The sequence below is a fragment of the Bos javanicus genome, chromosome 10 (assembly GCF_032452875.1).
Source record: "Bos javanicus breed banteng chromosome 10, ARS-OSU_banteng_1.0, whole genome shotgun sequence".
Taxonomy (NCBI): Eukaryota; Metazoa; Chordata; class Mammalia; order Artiodactyla; family Bovidae; genus Bos; species Bos javanicus.
In genome coordinates, this window is record NC_083877.1 from 56228012 (window position 1) to 56246266 (window position 18255).

Consider the following 18255-nt stretch of genomic DNA (forward strand, 5'->3'; position numbering starts at 1 on the left):
ATTCTGCTATCAATTTCCTCATAATTGTCAAGTTTCTAATTCTAAATTATAATTAATAAATATTTTACAAAACAAAATTTATGTTCTTTGTTTAAGTGTTTTAAAGTTAAGACAGTAAAAATGAAAACAGAAGTAACAATAATAGCTTAATGGGACATATATTATAAGAATACTCTGATAATAATGGGTCCTAAATTTGTGTTCATTTGATAACATGATAATAGCCATGTGCTGTTTTTCGGGGTGGGGCGGATAAGAAATGAAATAGAAACTAAAAGTAAACTGTTTTGTAGTTGGACCACTTGATTCATTCTGTAATAGATTTTATCACTGTAACTTTATAATCACAGTGTTTATGCTTTTGACTAGAAAGTGAATCTAAATTTCTGCTGAATAATGTTATCTGACTTTTTAGCCTGTTATCTGTGACTTAAAAGTGAAAATTAAAAAATAGTAAAATCAAGCAAAACTTTGATTTTCAACTTTGTTAGTAAGCTTTTGATGAAAAAATAAACATATAATATTATTATATATATTTCTCAGGAAAACATGTTACAAGTTTACATGTTTCAGATTATTAAAAAATTTTAGATACTTCTTTTAGCTCTTTAAAAGAGATTTGATTTGGGACTCAGAAATGTTGCTATATTTAAAATGTTAAATCTTAAAACAGGTATTATTCTTTAAAATGTATTATATTTATTTCTTCTTATTATCTTTATAAAATTACTGATTAGAGAGCACTATGCAGTGAAAGAGGATATGTAGCAGAAAAAGGCTTTTTCAAAGAAGGCCAAAGATCAAAATAGATGGACTATTTCCTAGTACCAAGAAAGTCACTGAGGCTGGTAAATTCAGATAGTAATTTGTTAAAACTCAGTGGTGATTTCAAGTCACTTGTTTTTTTGTTGTAAAGAAATTAGCTTTAATTATCTGGCAAATTTACTCGCTTTGAGGCCTTCCTGTTTGTTCATGTCACATAATTGTATTTGTATTACACCTTTCAAACAAGAAGTAGAAAAATTCCTTTTTAAATTAATTGCACTGACTACGTTTGTGTTCTTGATTCAGCTAGTGTCATTCATCACGTGTTAATTCTCACTTGGTGGTATTTCTGTTACTTATCCCTAGTGTCTAATTTATCCATTGGCCCATAAGCCTCATTTCTGGTTGAGATATTCTTGGCAGGCTATCAAGGTGAAATTTTTATGAGTTTTGCCATCACATGGCTTACTCATTATTTGAAGTTTCATCAGATTGGGCTCTCTGGTGAACCTTCATAATTGAGAATTATTGAGAATTATTAATTCTATGGAACTGAATCTTACTGTGACTAAAGAATCTGGATCTTAATAAATATTATCTATCTTTATCATTATTGAGTGATCCTTTAGAAAATTTAGGATTAGCTTGTGATAAGAATTGGAACACAAAAATAATAAAACTACTTGATATATGTTGGTGGATTAAATTTAGAATATTTTATTTAAAATAAGTATAATATTTTCACAAATAAGTGTATATTCTCCTGGGAAACAGTCCTTATACGAAAATATTAACTCTAATTGCAAGCATATAGGAAGCAAATAACAAGCATTGAAGAGGAAAATTTGCAAGCAATATTATATTGGATACTAACATTGCCATTTTTCCTCTTTTGGAAAAAATAAACAAAACTAATTTTAAAACTATTCAGAGGAGCTAATAATTACAGGAAAAGCTTTAGATCTTTACTAGTGGTATACACTGCACTACTTGATGAAATTTTAAAAAATAAATAACTAAAAAGCTATTTTATTTATCTCAGATATCCTGATTCAAAGGTTAAGAGGATGATGTAGGTGGTATTCACCAAATATGATTATACCTCAAATTTTATAGGCAGATTTACTTAGCTTTAGTGTGACTGCAACATATCATTTTATCAAATGTTCTTATGATAAATGGTTTATATTGTTTAATTTTATCAGGTCCTTGCTCATTTTTCCTCTATGAGTTTCCCATTCCCCCTACTTGTTTTTGTTTGTTTTTCTATTTTCATTTATTCTTTCTTGGTTCCTTGATTTCTTGCACTTTATTTGTAAATCATTTCAAAAGTAACAGATGAATTTTTTGTATAGATACTCATAAACTTCTTTTATGTTGGGTATAGTATGTTTGGCTTATTAGTGCTGTGGTAATATGACAATAATATTAATATATCATAAGGAACAATAATATTAACAGCAACAGTTATTGTACTCTTACTATGTTCTAACAGCTGAAAAGAACTACTATCTGAGGAAGAGAGATTTCCATGGTGCTACCTAGGCTTTTCCTGACATAAGCCTCTATAAATATTTAGGTTAACATACTAATTATGTATCTTTCTCATGCACATAGAAATAAATAGTACTTGGAAAAAAGTTCATCACCATACTGGGTATCTTGAATGTCTCTAGTAGTGTATCTCTTGCACTTTGAGACATGCTTCCTATTATTATTTCATTTTTTAAATGAATAAACTGGACTTAAAGAAGGTATATGACTTGTCTAAAGTCACCAAATTACTAAAAACAAGGAAACAGTTCCAGATATTCTCTTAAACACTCATTTTATCCAATAAGCTGCATTTTCCACACTTGCAGCATGAAGGAAATTTGCTCTAAATCAGCTTGATCTGAAAATTGAATAATTTATTGAGTGGTTTTCTTAGATTTTTATTCCTCTCTCATAAATCATACTTTCTATTAACAAAGAAAATGCAGAATGTTCAATCGTTGTCATCACAGCCCTTATAAAGAAAATCACCAGGTTTCTTGAAAGGTTTGTACATGAGATGGAAATCAGCAAAGTGAGAACTGAAGCACAATGTGTGTTTGCACCTTATAATTTTGTATCTTATTTTTCAGTGTTTTCACTTGTTACATTTCACAGCTTGTATTTTATTTGAGGTCTTAATATTTGTGAATCAGTATTTTATAGGAGATCTGTGAATTTTATCTGAGTTTACAGTTTTATAACGATCACACTGCGATCTACTTGAATCTCTTTAATAAGAAATTGTATAATTAGCACTCACATTTGAGGTTAAGATTTACTACTTTAAAAAACAACAATAGTTTCTATTATTAAAATGCTTTAGAAAGCTATTTCCCTTCACTTTTTAAACGCAAGTACTCTGAATTGTTTCATTAAATAAATTGGTTGAAATAGAAGTGGAGGCTTTGTAGATAAAACTGTCACCGTAGAATTACTGGCTGAATTTAAATTCATGTTAAACTGTGTGGTTGTGAAGATGATACATCAAATAAGGGTATTGCAAATAATCTTTATTATGTGCATCATTTTCAAAGTCTTATCTGCAAAGTTAAATAATGAAAATGTGCTCTTTAAATAAAACCACTATTTTGTAGTAAATCAAGGTATATTTAACAGAAAAGTTTTGTGATCCTGGTGGCCATCAGTAGAAAAACTGGCACAGGACAGTTTTCATCTGCTTGTTGAATGTCTCAGAAGGAAATCTGTGTAGTTGTAGAAAGGCTTTGAAATATAGTATCTGACTACCTCATAGGGAAATTCTTTCCTGATATTGTTAGTTATGGTAAATACATCTTCCTTTTCCTTTGAGGCCTTCAGGCTGAGAAGGCCAATGCATTCTTAAAGGCACAGAAGTAATTTAGAAAAAATCTGTGTAAGGCAAGTGAGCAAGGAGCAGAGAAGTAATGGGGGATCATCATAGAATGCCTTTTGTGTATCAGACTGAGGTCTTAAGCTTTCTCTCTGAAATGGGAGAACAGACAATGGGCACATATTTTAATGGGATCTCACTGCCTAAAGTTCAGGGCCATGAGCAGAAGCTGGGAGACCAGTTGGAAGGCCTTATAATGCTAATCCAAATGATGGCAGCTTGGAACAAATATGGTGGCTTGGTTGGAGAAGGTGAGAAGTGGTCAGATTTTGAATGTATATAAAGGTGCTGTGCTCAATTGCTCAGTCATGTCTGACTCTTTGCAACCTCATAGACTGTAGCCCGCCAGGCCTCCAGGCTCCTCTGTCCATGGGATTTTCCAGGCAAGAATACTGAAGTGGGTTGCCAAAGTATTTGCTGATGAAATGGATATGGAGGAGTGAGATAATCAAAATCTATACTTGCATTTTTTCCAACAAAAGTATCCTTGATCCATAGATTGACCTTGGTAAGCTGATTTGATTCCTATGTTGGGTAGTGCAGTATCCCACAGGATATTCTGGGTAGAGAATGGAAGATTCACTTCCCAGAAGGCTGCCTCTCCTATGTTCAGTTTCAAGTGTCCCTGCTCAGATGACCTACAGATTTTATTTTCTAGCATTAACTAAAGTAACTCTCAGAAAATGAGCAAAAGTTTCTAGCCAAGAAACTAAGATTGAAGATAATTCTAATAATGCAATCTTAAGCAAAAAAGCACTGTTGTGTGTGTATGTGTGTGTTAATGTTCTCCTTTTGAAATTCTTATTTTCGTGTATATTTTAGAATGGACTTAATGTTGATATACTAATAGGATGTATATTATTTATAAAAAACATACATATACTGGTGATGCATGCATCAGAGTTCTTTGTATTTTCTGCAAGAAAGTATCCCAACCGTAGCCTTTGGGTGGACTCAGAAGGCAGATATGATAAGCTTTTGGTTATGAAGGGATGGTAACTTGATATTCTGTACTGCATACTGTGCTAGCTCCAAAACTTTGAATACATCTTTATGCATCACTCCTCTATGCCTCTGTGTACTGATCCATGAATTGGTGGCACACAGAGAACAAATTGGAAATCCCCAGTCGAAGACCATAGTGTATCAGATGCTATGGGTGAGTTTGCAGGAACACATCACAGCAGTACCTAACCCAGATTTGAGGTCAAGAAGACTTCTTTGAAGAAGAGATGCCTAATGCAAGACTTGAAAGATGAACATAATTTAGCCAAGCAAAAAAAGCTGGAGTAGGAGAAGGCAGCTGTTTCAAAGACCACTGAAGACACTTACGCCCTTTTCTTTCTCCCCAGAATTATCTGATCCATACATGCATAAATGTGGAACCTGAACATTAGAGAGAAACCCATACATCCTTAATTTCTTCTCTGGAGAGCATGTGCCCTTTTTGAATCTCATTGTGCCAATGCCTTCCTCTCCTAATTAAAGTGAAAGTGAAGTCACTCAGTCATGTCCGACTCTTTGCGATTCCATTGACTATAGCCTACTAGGCTCCTTCATCCATGGGATTTTCCAGGCAAGAATACTGGAGTGGGTTGCCATTTCCTTCCCCAGAAGATCTTCCTGACCCAGGGATTGAACCTGGGTCTCCTGCATTTTAGGCAGACGCTTTACCATCTGAGCCACCAGGGAATTCTCAGTCGTCTAGAATAGCAATGATAGTGATAGTGATGATAATACTAACATCTAACACTGATATGGCTTAGTATGTTCTAAGTGCCTCATGTACCTTAAATCATTTGATTCAGGCAACAGTCTATGGGGATAGGTAGTATTGTTATTACCATTTTATTGATGAGAAAATAGATACAGAGAAGTAACTTTCCCAGTCTTTTCCGAACAAGCAACAGAACCAAGAGTTAAACCCAGGCATCAGGATCTGGGTTCTTCATTATTCTCCGGCATTGCTTTCCAATTAAACACTATTTTCCTTTACTATTTTTTAATTCATCAATATTTACCATGTGTCTCCTATATGACAGTTACAGAGATAGGTATTGCCCAGGTCGAGGATCACAAGGCTGCAGAACCACAAACATTTGGTATAACAACAGAGGAAATGCTCTCTTGAATCAATTAATGAGCAAATATCAAATCACTAATTTCTAATAACATTTGGATGAGACACTATAAGCTATTTCACAAAAGATGCACTTAACATTAAATAGCTTTGTTTGGAATATACATTTACATAAGTTTTAGTGGTTACAAATTAGAAGGTTTTATGGTTGGGAACTGGAAATGCCAACTGGTAAATAGTAGATATGAAAAAGATTTGGCATATACATATTAGTCAAAAGGTTGGCAGTATGGGGAAAGAGGAAATATAAATTTTCATTTTTATAGATTAATTCAAATTATATAATAGACAATCATATTTAAATATCAAGATATTCATGTTGAATGATGAGGAATTTGCATATGATAAGCAAATAATTTAGTACCTAAGGTACATTGCATACCTTTCAAAAAACACTGTTGCCATTTGGGTTTAACATATGTTCTGTCTTATTTTTTGCTTCTTGCAAAATAGATGGAGAATTTTTATCATTTCCCTTTCTCCCTATATAAATCCTGAACTTCTCCACCACTTCTTCCCTCTCTGAATCATCTTTAAGATTGCATCGCCTCAGAAAGACTGATAGAGTTCACTGCTCTTTTTACCAAAGTAGTTTCATCTTTCACAGAGATTGAGATTGATGATTTTCATCTTGGCATATGAAGAACTAGAGTGTTGCATCATCCTTTTTCTTCATGAGCAATCAGAATGCCAACCTGGCCCAGCTGCGTAGAGACAGTAGCATCAAAAAATTGAGTTAAATATTTCCTTGGTGACAGTTGTGTGGGCACCAATTTATCGATTGCTGTCTGCATGCCCATTTAAATTTATTGACAAAGGAAAAGTGATCTAGATTCTGTCCCTGAAATCAATGTATTTCACACTATTGTTCTCCAAACTGAGACTGGCTCCCAACACTGACCTCTCAAGGACGGGGTCGGGTCTATTTATCTTTTTTCCTCCCATCACCTGGGAGGGTCCTTCACCTAGTAGCTGGTAATAAGTGCTTATTGAGAGGATGGATGAATGGATGGACCACAGGGTAGCTCGTACTAAAGATTCAGCCAATTTCTAATTAGTAATAGAAAAAGAAGACAAGAAAACTCAGCTGATTGCTTTCCTGTATGGCCAGATATAGCCTGAATACACACATGAACACAGAAAGCTCACAAAAAAATTAAAAATAGACACATGAATGAATCTCACTTGTAACCATTCCAAAGCTTCTTTCCTAATGGTTGATTATTTAGCTCTTCATTACTCATTTTGTCATGACCTGGTTTCAATCTGATGTTTTTAGAGAGCCTGGTGACTTGCTTGAAACTCGTCTTCTTATTCTTCATTCAGCTACAGCTTCTCTGTGGAAGTATTTAAGGAGCCACTGTGTCAAACACTATTTCTTCAGTGTTCGGATTCATGTCCTGGGTTCTGACTCATCGGTCTCTTCTTGAATTTCTGGTTCATTTGTGATCTCTTGTAGCCAACAGCTCCAATACTACTACGCTAGAGTTCTGCATACAACCTGACTCATTTGGGTCAGCCTCCTCCCTGTTGACTCCATTTCTACTTCTGAGCTTGGCACCTTGTGTGATATTAGTTTCTACCTTAAATGTAATGACATTAGTCAATATGCATATGCATTCCTAGTTCTGGAAACAATTTTGATACAACTAAATTCCTTGAGAGAAAAAGCAGGGATTTAGTCAGTTTTGTATTCTCAGCAGAGAGTACAGTGTCTAGCACACGGCAAGGCAACTGTTAGAGAAATGGTGGTTGAAGGAAAAATTATCCGTATGTTCTTATGTCATTCAGTTCAGTTGCTCAGTTGTGTTCAGCTCTTTGAGACCCCATGGACTGCAGCACGCCAGACTTCCTTGTCCATCACCAACTCCCAGAGCTTGCTTTCCATCAAGTTGGTTATGCCATCCAACCATCTAATCCTCTGTTGTCCCCTTCTCCTCCTGTATTCAGTCTTTCCCAGCATTAGGGTCTTTGCCGATGAGTCAGTTATTCGCTTTCTTTATAGGCCAACTCTCACATCCATACATGACTACTAGAAAAACCATATCCTTGATTAGACGGACCTTTGTTGGCAAAGGATTGTCTCTGCTTTTTAATATGCTGTCTAGGTTGGTCATAGCTTTTCTTCCAAAGAGCAAGCGTCTTTTAATTTCATTGCTGCAGTCACCATCTGCAGTGATTTCGGAGCCCAAGAAAATAAAGTCTGTCTCATGTTGTTGGAATATCCCATTCCATCAGAATGTCATTCATCTTGGTGGCAGCGTCCTTATTTTACTATTTTAACTTGTCAATATATGTGTCTAATTTTCAGCCTTAGAACAATTTTAATAACTTGTAAACATCTCTTATTAACCGTTTATTATGTCTAAGGTTCAATGTAAGGTACTACAAATCTTTTATTAGGTCATTTCATACATTGCTTGTATATCTTTCTAAATAGTCTATATCATCTGGCACCCTAATTTCTTGTTTATTCCCCTTTCTTTCCCACCTCTCTGAACTCCTTGAGGGCAAAAGTTGGAATTTATTAGTCTTGTGCTTCTAGCAGGTAATGTCCTATGTGGCTCATGACGGGTGCTCCTTAACGTGTGCTGCCTACATAAGTGGAGGAATGATAAATGACAGCACCAGACATGTATCAAAGAACTGTGCTGTAAGAATGGAAGAAATGCTAGATAATATGCTAATTGTCATAGGTAGGAAGGGAATAGGAAAGGTCATTATAGGGACAGTGATGGTTTTCTTCTAAAATGTTAATCCGGAGGCATTTTTTTAAAATTTATTTTTCTTAGTTCAGGGGCAAACTAAATATCTGTCTAGAGAGCTACAAGGAAAAATTAATGCCAACAGATGTTTGAAGGCAAAAAACAAGGCAACCCAGGAGAATAAGCCACAAGAAATGAAGACAGCTAATTCAAAGAAGAGTTGTTACTTTTTTTTTCCTTTTACCTGATATAGATGATCATGGGCCCTTTATTCATATCTATGCAGGAATGCCTGTCATCGAGCCAAGCAGCCCTGCTAATCTGGGGCAATATAAAAGTTCCCCTTAGTAACTGAATATACATAAGAATACGGTAACTGTGAACAATCTTCCAGCCTTTAGTCAGAATGAAGTTGGTCTTAAATTTTAGAAACTTTTAGTGTGGTGTTTCTCAACTCTTTTCAGTTCTAGAATGGACTGAAATATTGTTAACAATTTCTAATACTCCCTTTCTAATTCTAAAATGAAGTTCATAAGTAATAAAACCTACCTCACAAATAATTCATACACAATTTAAAAGGTTCATAATAAAAATATGTCAATAGGTAAAAGCTTGGGCATGACCATACTAAAAGATATAATAAAATGCTGATTGGGAGATATTTCATTGCTGAAATGACAGCTGCAAATGCAGGCCTGCACAGGCATGGTGGTGCTGTTGGTGACGTTGGTGTCCAAATGGATTTGGGTTAGTATCCTTCCTAGAAAACTGAAGGTACAGTCAAATCCTTGAAAGATCCCTATGTGTAAAAGAAAGTTAGTTACTGGACTCAAGAAATTATAAGCAGGGCTTTCCTTTCCGTGAACGTACAGTGGAAAACTTGAAAGCCATGTGAAACATCAGGATAATTTTTTCATTGTGAAGGACCATCCTGAGCACTGCAAGACATCTGCCTTTTCTTATTCCTGCCCACTAAATGCCAGTAAGTATTTTCACCTTTCCAAAATCATTGGGGAAAGCAAAGGTCCCTTGCCTCAGCAGTTTCCAAAGTCTTCCTCCAGGGGGCAGTACCAACCCTGCTGACAACCAAAGCCTTCAGAAAGGGATTCTATACATTCTGATGCCTTTCTTTGTTTCTGTCCTTTCCTCTTTTGAAAATGCAAAGGGAGATAATGGAATTAAGAACCTCCAACTAACTTAAGAAGTTCTTTCCTTAGCTCCTCTGTGTGTGCTCCTTTCTTTGCACTCCATCCATGTTGTTTCTTCACTGGTCATAGTTCTTCCAAGGACATGTAACAAATCATCAGACTGCAGTTCCGTCTCCTTCATTAGATACAGAATTTCTTACTCTATCCTTTCACTTCTGTCTTTGTGTCCTCAAAGCCTGGCAGTGGATCTGGCATAGAATCAATGTTGTTGGCTGATTAAATGAAGAAGGCATGCTACTGAGTACTAAGCATTCTCCAAGGAAGTCATTTTTAAAAAGTCCAAAATTTATAATTGAAATTAAATGATTATTTTACAGTACAGAATAAACATAGCACATCTTAAAATTAAAAATTAGGTAACCTATCTCCTAATAGGTCAATTGAACAAAACTGGAAATGAGAATGATGGATGGAAAGTGACACACAGGTTCATTTAAATGCTGGGAACATAATTCAAAAAGTTTGGCTTCAGATCAGATCAATCGCTCAGTTGTGTCCGACTCTTTGCAACCCCATGAATCGCAGCACGCCAGGCCTCCCTGTCCATCACCAACTCCCTGAGTTCACTCAGACTCACGTCCATCCAGTCAGTGATGCCATCCAGCCATCTCATCCTCTGTCGTCCCCTTCTCCTCTTGCCCCCAATCCCTCCCAGCATCAGAGTCTTTTCCAGTGAGTCAACTCTTCGCATGAGGTGGCCAAAGTACTGGAGTTTCAGCTTTAGCATCATTCCTTCCAAAGAAATCCCAGGGCTGATCTCCTTCAGAATGGACTGGTTGGATCTCCTTGCAGTCCAAGGGACTCTCAAGAGTCTTCTCCAACACCACAGTTCAAAAGCATCAATTCTTCGGCGCTCAGCCTTCTTCACAGTCCAACTCTCACATCCATACATGACCACGGGAAAAACCATAGCCTTGACTAGACGAATCTTTGTTGGCAAAGTAATGTCTCTGCTTTTGAATATGCTATCTAGGTTGGTCATAACTTTCCTTCCAAGGAGTAAGCGTCTTTTAATTTCATGGCTGCAGTCACCATCTGCAGTGATTTTGGAGCCCCCCAAAATAAAGTCTGACACTGTTTCCACTGTTTCCCCATCTATTTTCCATGAAGTGATGGGACCGGATGCCATGATCTTTGTTTTCTGAATGTTGAGCTTTAAGCCAAATTTTTTACTCTCCACTTTCACTTTCATCAAGAGGCTTTTGAGTTCCTCTTCACTTTCTGCCATAAGGGTAGTGTCATCTGCATATCTGAGGTTATTGATATTTCTCCTGGCAATCTTGATTCCAGCCTGTGTTTCTTCCAGTCCAGCGTTTCTCATGATGTACTCTGCCTATAAGTTAAATAAACAGGGTGACAATATACAGCCTTGACGTACTCCTTTTCCTATTTGGAACCAGTCTGTTGTTCCATGTCCAGTTCTAACTGTTGCTTCCTGACCTGCATACAAATTTCTCAAGAGGCAGATCAGGTGGTCTGGTATTCCCATCTCTTTCAGAATTTTCCACATATCTTATCTTTTTTATATTAATTTTTATTGGAGTATAGCTGTTTTATGATGTTGTGTTAGTTTCTGCTGTATAGCAGAGTGAATCAAAGTGAATCAGCTGTATGTATACATATATCCCCTCTTTTTTGGATTTCCTTCCCATTTATTTAGGTCACAACAGAGCAATGAGTAGAGTTTTCTGGGCTATACAGTAGGTTCTCACTAGTTCTCTATTTTATACATAGTAGTGTATATATGTCAATCCCAATATCCCCATTCATCCTACCCTACATTCCCCCAATATCCATACATCCATTCTCTACACCTGTGTCTCCATTTCTCCTTTGCAAATAAGTACATCTGTATCTTTTTTTTTTAGATTCCACATATAAGTGATATTGATACATCTTATCTTTAAAATCCAATATCCCATTGGTACTTAAAGTATCTTATAGTATTTTCTGAGAAATTTATAACACCATGAAAATAGACAAAGTGTATCCCTTGGCATCTGCACAAGAATAGGGAATAACCAGTCTGATCAGTCATCCATCTGGTAGGTCCATACATCTATCTATTCACTCTACCTCTTTGAATATGTTATAGGTTAGATACTCTGTTTCCCAAGCTATCTACCAGGAATCTGAGAAGAATATGATGTGATTTCTATTTCCAAAAGGCCAAGTCCTATGAACATACAAGGCCACAGTGTGGTGTAAGATAGAAAGCTCACACTGTTGTGGAAGCATGGAGAGCCACCATTTGCCTTGGGGTGATTTTTAGAGGCTTCACACAGAAGTAAATATTCATGTTTGCTTTGGAGGATAATGGTGTGGCAGCCATGGAAAGATGCACTTTTTAGATCACTCTACATGAGAGGACGATTTGCCCAGATGTGAGGAGTATGGCCAACTGCCCGCTGTTGGTGCATCCAGGATTCATCCCTGAATTGGAGCAAAGATCATAGTCTTTCTGGGACAACGACTGAGGACAATGGTGGTACAAGGGCCTAGCTATTTCCCATTCAGACAGACCTCCTCTAGTGACCAGTTATGTCCTGGAGTTTCCACTGGGTTGATAAAGATTGAAGCATTTGTGTAGTAACCAGAGAGCTCCGTACCCAACTCTGTTTTTGCCCTTTTTCTTTCACGCATGTTACTCTCTAGTAAGCCTTTTGCGTTTCTAACTCCATCCTTATATGTGCTTTTGGGAGGACCCAACTGCCTCCAGTGGGAAAGAGTTTGGTGTAAGAAGGGTAGTTCAGGCAAAAGGAGTAACATGAGGACAGACACAGAGGTATACAGTGTGGCCTGGTCAGTGAATAGGGATAAATTTGATGTGGGTAGGGAGTAGGAAATGAGGATGCTTCAGTCTAGATCCAGAAGGTGAGACACCCAGAATGTAAAGGATCTGGCAATGGACTTTTTCTTGAAAGAAAAGGAGAGCCATTATAAACTATTTTAAGAGAAGCGAGGCATTTCCAGTACAAAGTAGACAGTGAATAGAGCAGGAGATGCAAAGAATCCTTGTGTCCAAATTTTGTCAGTCTCTCTGTTTAATGTTTATTTGCAAAGCAATACTTCTTTTTCTTACATTTTCAAATCACTTCTTCATAAAACTAGATTATTTAGATGGAACATAGTGCTTCATGTCTCACATAAAGAAAGAAAGTATGCCTGCATTATATAGAGGAGAGAAATTTTATAAATAACAGTGAATGTCCTTCAGGATCATCAGAATCCAGGTCATATTAGTGACACCTTCAACGTTGGTGTTGTTCTTGGGGCTAATTTGAAGTTGTTTTTTCTTCCTTTATATTTGCTCACTATCTGAATCCCCCACCCTTTCTGAGTCAGTTCTTAAATGTTTTCCAACTTGTATTTGTAAAATACTTGGTCAATTTCTCATCTCTTTTGGGCTGCATTTGGATCATTTACCATTTATAGACAAGTTTGGATTTCACCATTGATTTTTTTTCCCTTTTTCTGTGTATGGATTTATGTAGACATTATTGACTTCGTTTACCAACATTCTTAACTGAAACATTATGACCAGGCTTATTAAGTGTTTGCTATTAGATACTTTCTAGGAATGGGATATATTATTTCTCTTTACCACATTAAAAAAATTGATTTAAAGAATAGAATTTAGCAAAGCAAGGTAACTTTGAAATGTGCTTTTGTGTGTATTTATATTAATATCCAGTGAATAATTTCAAAGGTTAAACTTGATGATCCATCTCTTCAAGCTATCTACTTAAGTCTAGAGTCATTACATCACCTGCTTCCTTTATGCCATTGATTTATGTTTCTTTCAAACTGCTGAGATTGGGCAGTATCATTTATTTTTATATGACATACTCTGCACTATGAAACAGAGTTTCAGAAGGTAATGGTAGAAATACCTGTAACACAATATAAAATTGCCTACTCACCTGAGTGATTCAGTAACATATCCATTAACGTTTGTCTGGAGTTCTCATAATACTGAAAGAGAATGAAAGGTTTTAATCAGTCTTTTTTTGTAGCAAATAAGTCAGGGCAATTTCCACGTAAGAATAGTATTCAGATACCATAATGTGTTTGTGTTTAATGTTGAGAAACGCAAAAGAGTTTTTAGAATTTTCTTAAGCCTCTCCTATTTTAAATTCTCCAGATTAGCTAAAGTCTATTCATAATGTACTGTGAAGAAATATTTGTTTCAGGAATGCCAAAATATGTATTTGACCCCTATTTTCAGAAACTAAAAGAAAAAAAAGTGGATTATTTTCAAATAAAGTGAGCTTTTGCCCAGTTCAATGGAAGGAAAATTCGGGCATGAAAGACTTAAATATTTTGCTATGTTTATATGACTTGTTAGAAAATGGTCTTAGACTAAATTGCATGTCCTGTTTGTTAATCTCAGATTCTTTTCTGTAAGTCACACTGATGGGGCATCGTGTACAGGAAGGAATTTACAAAAGAGTAAGCTCATTTATTTATGCAAATTGATGTGTTTCCCTCTAGCTATATCCCTAGGAGGATATTGCCATTTTTATGTTTCCAGTGGCTCATTTTAAAGGAAAATACTTTACATATTTTTAAAAATGAGTTAAATTTTTCTACTGTTAATGGAAATCCACTGTTATGGTATTCATATTATAAAAACCAACTCAGTCAAAAATACAGTTTGATGAATGTAGCATCTTTATAAATTGAAGATAGTGATTTCATTTCTTCCATAGTAAATTTGCTTTAAATATTGGTTTATTATATATATTCACTTGTATTACAAATATTTCCAGTAAGCAAACACAAATCATTTTTATATTTAGCATTTAAAATGTATCTTAACTCAAACATTAAATCATCTATTAAATATTCAATTAAAGTGGGTTTTGATCCATTTTTAAAAATTAGTGGTCAGGTATTCGGGGAAACAAGCTTGCAAGATATTTCTAAAACACAATTCACTTCATTTCTTGTTCTGTATATTTTGTCAGAGAATGCCTTAATGTAACAGAAATCAGATTTGGTGTATATTTTTACACCAAATCAAATTGTACAGGCGCCACCCTCAGCTTTTTCCAAAACATTATAAAGGATAAGATTCCACCATGATATAGCTTAAGAAACAAGTACAGCCCTGGAAGAAGCCCATACATGGAAAGTAAAGCTACAGGAGGATATGTTTTACCGGAAAAACCGCATGTCTTACAACAAACACCATTACAGAACTGGATTTAAAAAATAAGTTTACTTAGCTGAATTCTATCTTTTTCTGGAATCTGTATGTAAGGCATATATGCTGTTTTTAGTTATTTCTACAAATATAAATCATACATATAAAAGGTACTGAAAAATGTAAGAATGAAACTGCAATATAGTAGTGACTAATGATATAAAGCACTTAGATGCTTCAGTTATAACAACTACATGAAGAGGGTGAAGGCATCATAAGTCATTTTATTTATCACAATTGGCAGGTTTCCCTCCTTAGTTGTATTGAATATAGTCTCACATTCCCTGTCTGCTCCCTGCCCAATCCTCAATTTCCCAAATTCACACACACACACAGAAGTCGCTCAGTCGTGTCCGACTCTTTGCGACCCCATGGATTGTAGCCCACCAGGCTTCTCAGTCCATGGGATTTTCCAGGCTGAATACTGGAGTGGGTTGCCGTTTCCTTCTCCAGGGGATTGTCCTGACCCAGGGATCGAACCCGGGTCTCCCGCACTGTAGGCAGACGCTTTACCGTCTGAGCTACCAGGGAAGTCCATCAAAAACACAGGAGAGTAGTAGTAAGTTTCAAAATGATGTCAGTTGAGATCTTTTATAGATGAAATCTACTTACTAGAAGTCAACTCGCCAATTATATGGACAGCTGGAGGCAAGAGGCTGCAAAAAAAGGTCCAACTGGAAAATATCTCGGGTACCCAATTAGATCCAGTTATTCTGCGTCTGTAGATTTAAAATGATCATCATCCACGGTGGAATAGATATGTCCCTCGTTGCTTAGAAAATCCACAGCTAGCTTGATTGAGGCTAAGGACATGTATTGGAGTTGGTTCTTGAGATCCTGAAAGTTCAATCCTTCAGGTCTTGGGCAAGCCTTGATCAAATTCAGCACCTGGTTCTGGGCCACAGTGAGGCCATTTGCTGGTATGAAGTTATTCCCACCGAAGTTCCCAGCTTCACCCATTCCTGGATTGCTGATAGGTGCTCTACCTGCTGAAGGCTGGCTGTTCGACTTGCTCAGCATCATGTGTGCATTGACTACTTCCAGAATATGTGTGGTGAACTCATTCATATCCTCCAGGGGCATGATCTTAAAGGCTACCAGGCTTATCTATTCTTTTAATGGGTATCAGTAATCCAAAATTATTCATTCCTTTTATCAAATCAGAAATGAAAAGTCAAGTAAACCTTCATAGGCTTTTTTAGAACACAGGTTCTGAAATTTTCCATTTCTGATTGCTAGAAGAAAGAGCTGTGATTTGCTACTGTATACATAGTTGCTTAAATATCAGACCGTTACTATAAGATGCTTTCTATGCCATAAAGTGAGCTAGATTATTTTCTCTGTCATATGGGATCTTCTGTGTGTGTGCTCAGTAGCTTCAGTCCTGTCTGACTCTTGGCAACCCCATGGATTGTAGCCCGCCAGGCTCCTTTGTTCATGGGATTCTCTAGGCAAGAATACTGGAGTGGATTGCCATGCCATCCTCCAGGAGATCTCCCTGACCCAGGGATAGAACCCACAACTCCTGCATCTCCTGCATTGCAGGCAGATTCTTTACCCACTGAGCCACATGGGAAGCCCATGGGATCTTCTATATAGTCATAATTGAGAATTTACAAAATATTAGAAAAACAAAGCCAAGTTTCACCAATAACTTCCATCTCATGTATAAAGCATAAACATCTCTAAAGATTTTTACCAATGACTAGCTTCTTTTTGTTAACAAATGATCTAAACTGGTGTTTTAAAAGTTTCATAAGTATCTGAATCTTTTGTAAAACTGAAACAACCTGTCAAATTCTATGAATTATGAGATATGAAATTAATACATATGGGTGACAGTCATATAAACCTTTGGTCTCATACTTTAGTATATCAGTTTGGATATACTGTAGTGAAAAAATTATGATTCATGTTAGTAAGCAGAATAGCACTTCAACAGCACTTGTTTGTATAATTTTACATGAGTGACACTGTCTGCTACTAACAGTAAAACATATACATGCAACCTCTTTGATCAATGATACATTCATAAATTTAAATATAAATCAGAAATTAATCTTAGATCTGCACAGAAATAGCTATTTGGCAGCATAAATCAATGTTTATTGTTTCCAAGTTTATTAAAAATTAGTACAAAATTTTGCCTTTTAAAATTACAGTTCTTTACCAATAACTATGATGTATATTTTAAAGAGAAAAATTGAACCAGACAGTTATGAATTCCTTCTGAAAAAAGGCTGAAGTTCCATAGAAGGCAAAGTAGAAACCACTGGACTGGGTCGTGTGGAGAAGAGCTGTATCATTCCTCCTGTCCATCCCTGTGCCTGCTAAAAAACTGGAGTACTATAACAAATATCCTAATTACCCCAGTTTCATTTTTTTCAATGGACTTTTTAGTTGTATGCTTTATTTTTTAAAAAGAGACCAATCTTATAATTTGAATAAGATGAGCTATTGTCTGGCTGACTCCTTTATAAAACTGAAGCTATAAAATTGTATACCATGTCACCAAGAATGCAGCTTATACTTCCCAGTGCCTCAGTTTAGTGCCAGCTGGTGCCAAACAAGCTGCTGACTTGCACAGAGAGGAATTCCAGGAAGTCGTCGGAGCGGGCCATTTTCCAATAATGCTCCCTGGCATGGACTCAGTTTAGAGCTTTTTTACAAATGGCTATTACACTGAGATCATGATGAGATTTCCTAGAAGTACACGCAATGCTTTTCACTGAAGTTTACTAATTCAAAACTTTTTGTGAAAACAAAGATTTCCCCCTGAATTCTTAATGTCATATAACCATATGTCAGTACATTTGAGTGTGCCTTTAAGATATGAAAGTGCTTAGATCTCTTAGAGACAGGTTTTTTAAAAATTAAATTATTATTTTCTCTTCACATCATTTTACTTTAGATATTTGGCTTAAGTTACATTGAATTTCTATGTCTTTTTTTCAAGATATTGAATAGCACAGGAGTACTAAAGTATTGATGATCTCTATTAATTCTGTCAATCATCAACAGTCACTGAGAGCTTGTGGTTGGCAAATGTTGCAGTAAGTACTCTAGACATGTGGGCAGCTGTCTTGAGCAATCTCAAATTAGATGGACCTATCAGAGTCTGCCATAGGACCTGCCACTAGAAGAATCGAAAGCACATAATAAATTTCTTCAGTGATACATGTGATCACCATGTTAACAGGGTGAAATTTGGATGAAGAGAAATCACGGAGTCCTCAGTTCTCCCTTGAACATAGACTGACTCTAGCTATTGGCTCCCGTTCCTTGATCTTTCTGCTATAGGCATATCCTGATTTTTGAATATG

The 18255-nt window shown here is 36.1% G+C and overlaps 2 protein-coding genes and 1 non-coding gene across 3 annotated transcripts in view; 1 reads left to right on the forward strand and 2 right to left on the reverse strand.

Moving 5' to 3' along the window:
- WDR72 (WD repeat domain 72) overlaps window positions 1–18255 on the forward strand; it is a 226498-nt gene that overhangs the window by 149798 nt on the left and 58445 nt on the right. The gene's annotated exons all lie outside the window — the stretch shown is intronic.
- Window positions 5290–5362, reverse strand: TRNAF-AAA (transfer RNA phenylalanine (anticodon AAA)). Its single transcript has one exon. It is a non-coding gene; the product is annotated as a tRNA-Phe (tRNA).
- Window positions 15556–16051, reverse strand: LOC133255424 (replication protein A 32 kDa subunit-like). Its single transcript, XM_061429869.1, has one exon. It carries the CDS (start codon window positions 16013–16015, stop codon window positions 15641–15643), a length of 375 nt encoding a protein of 124 aa, XP_061285853.1. The 5' UTR covers window positions 16016–16051; the 3' UTR covers window positions 15556–15640.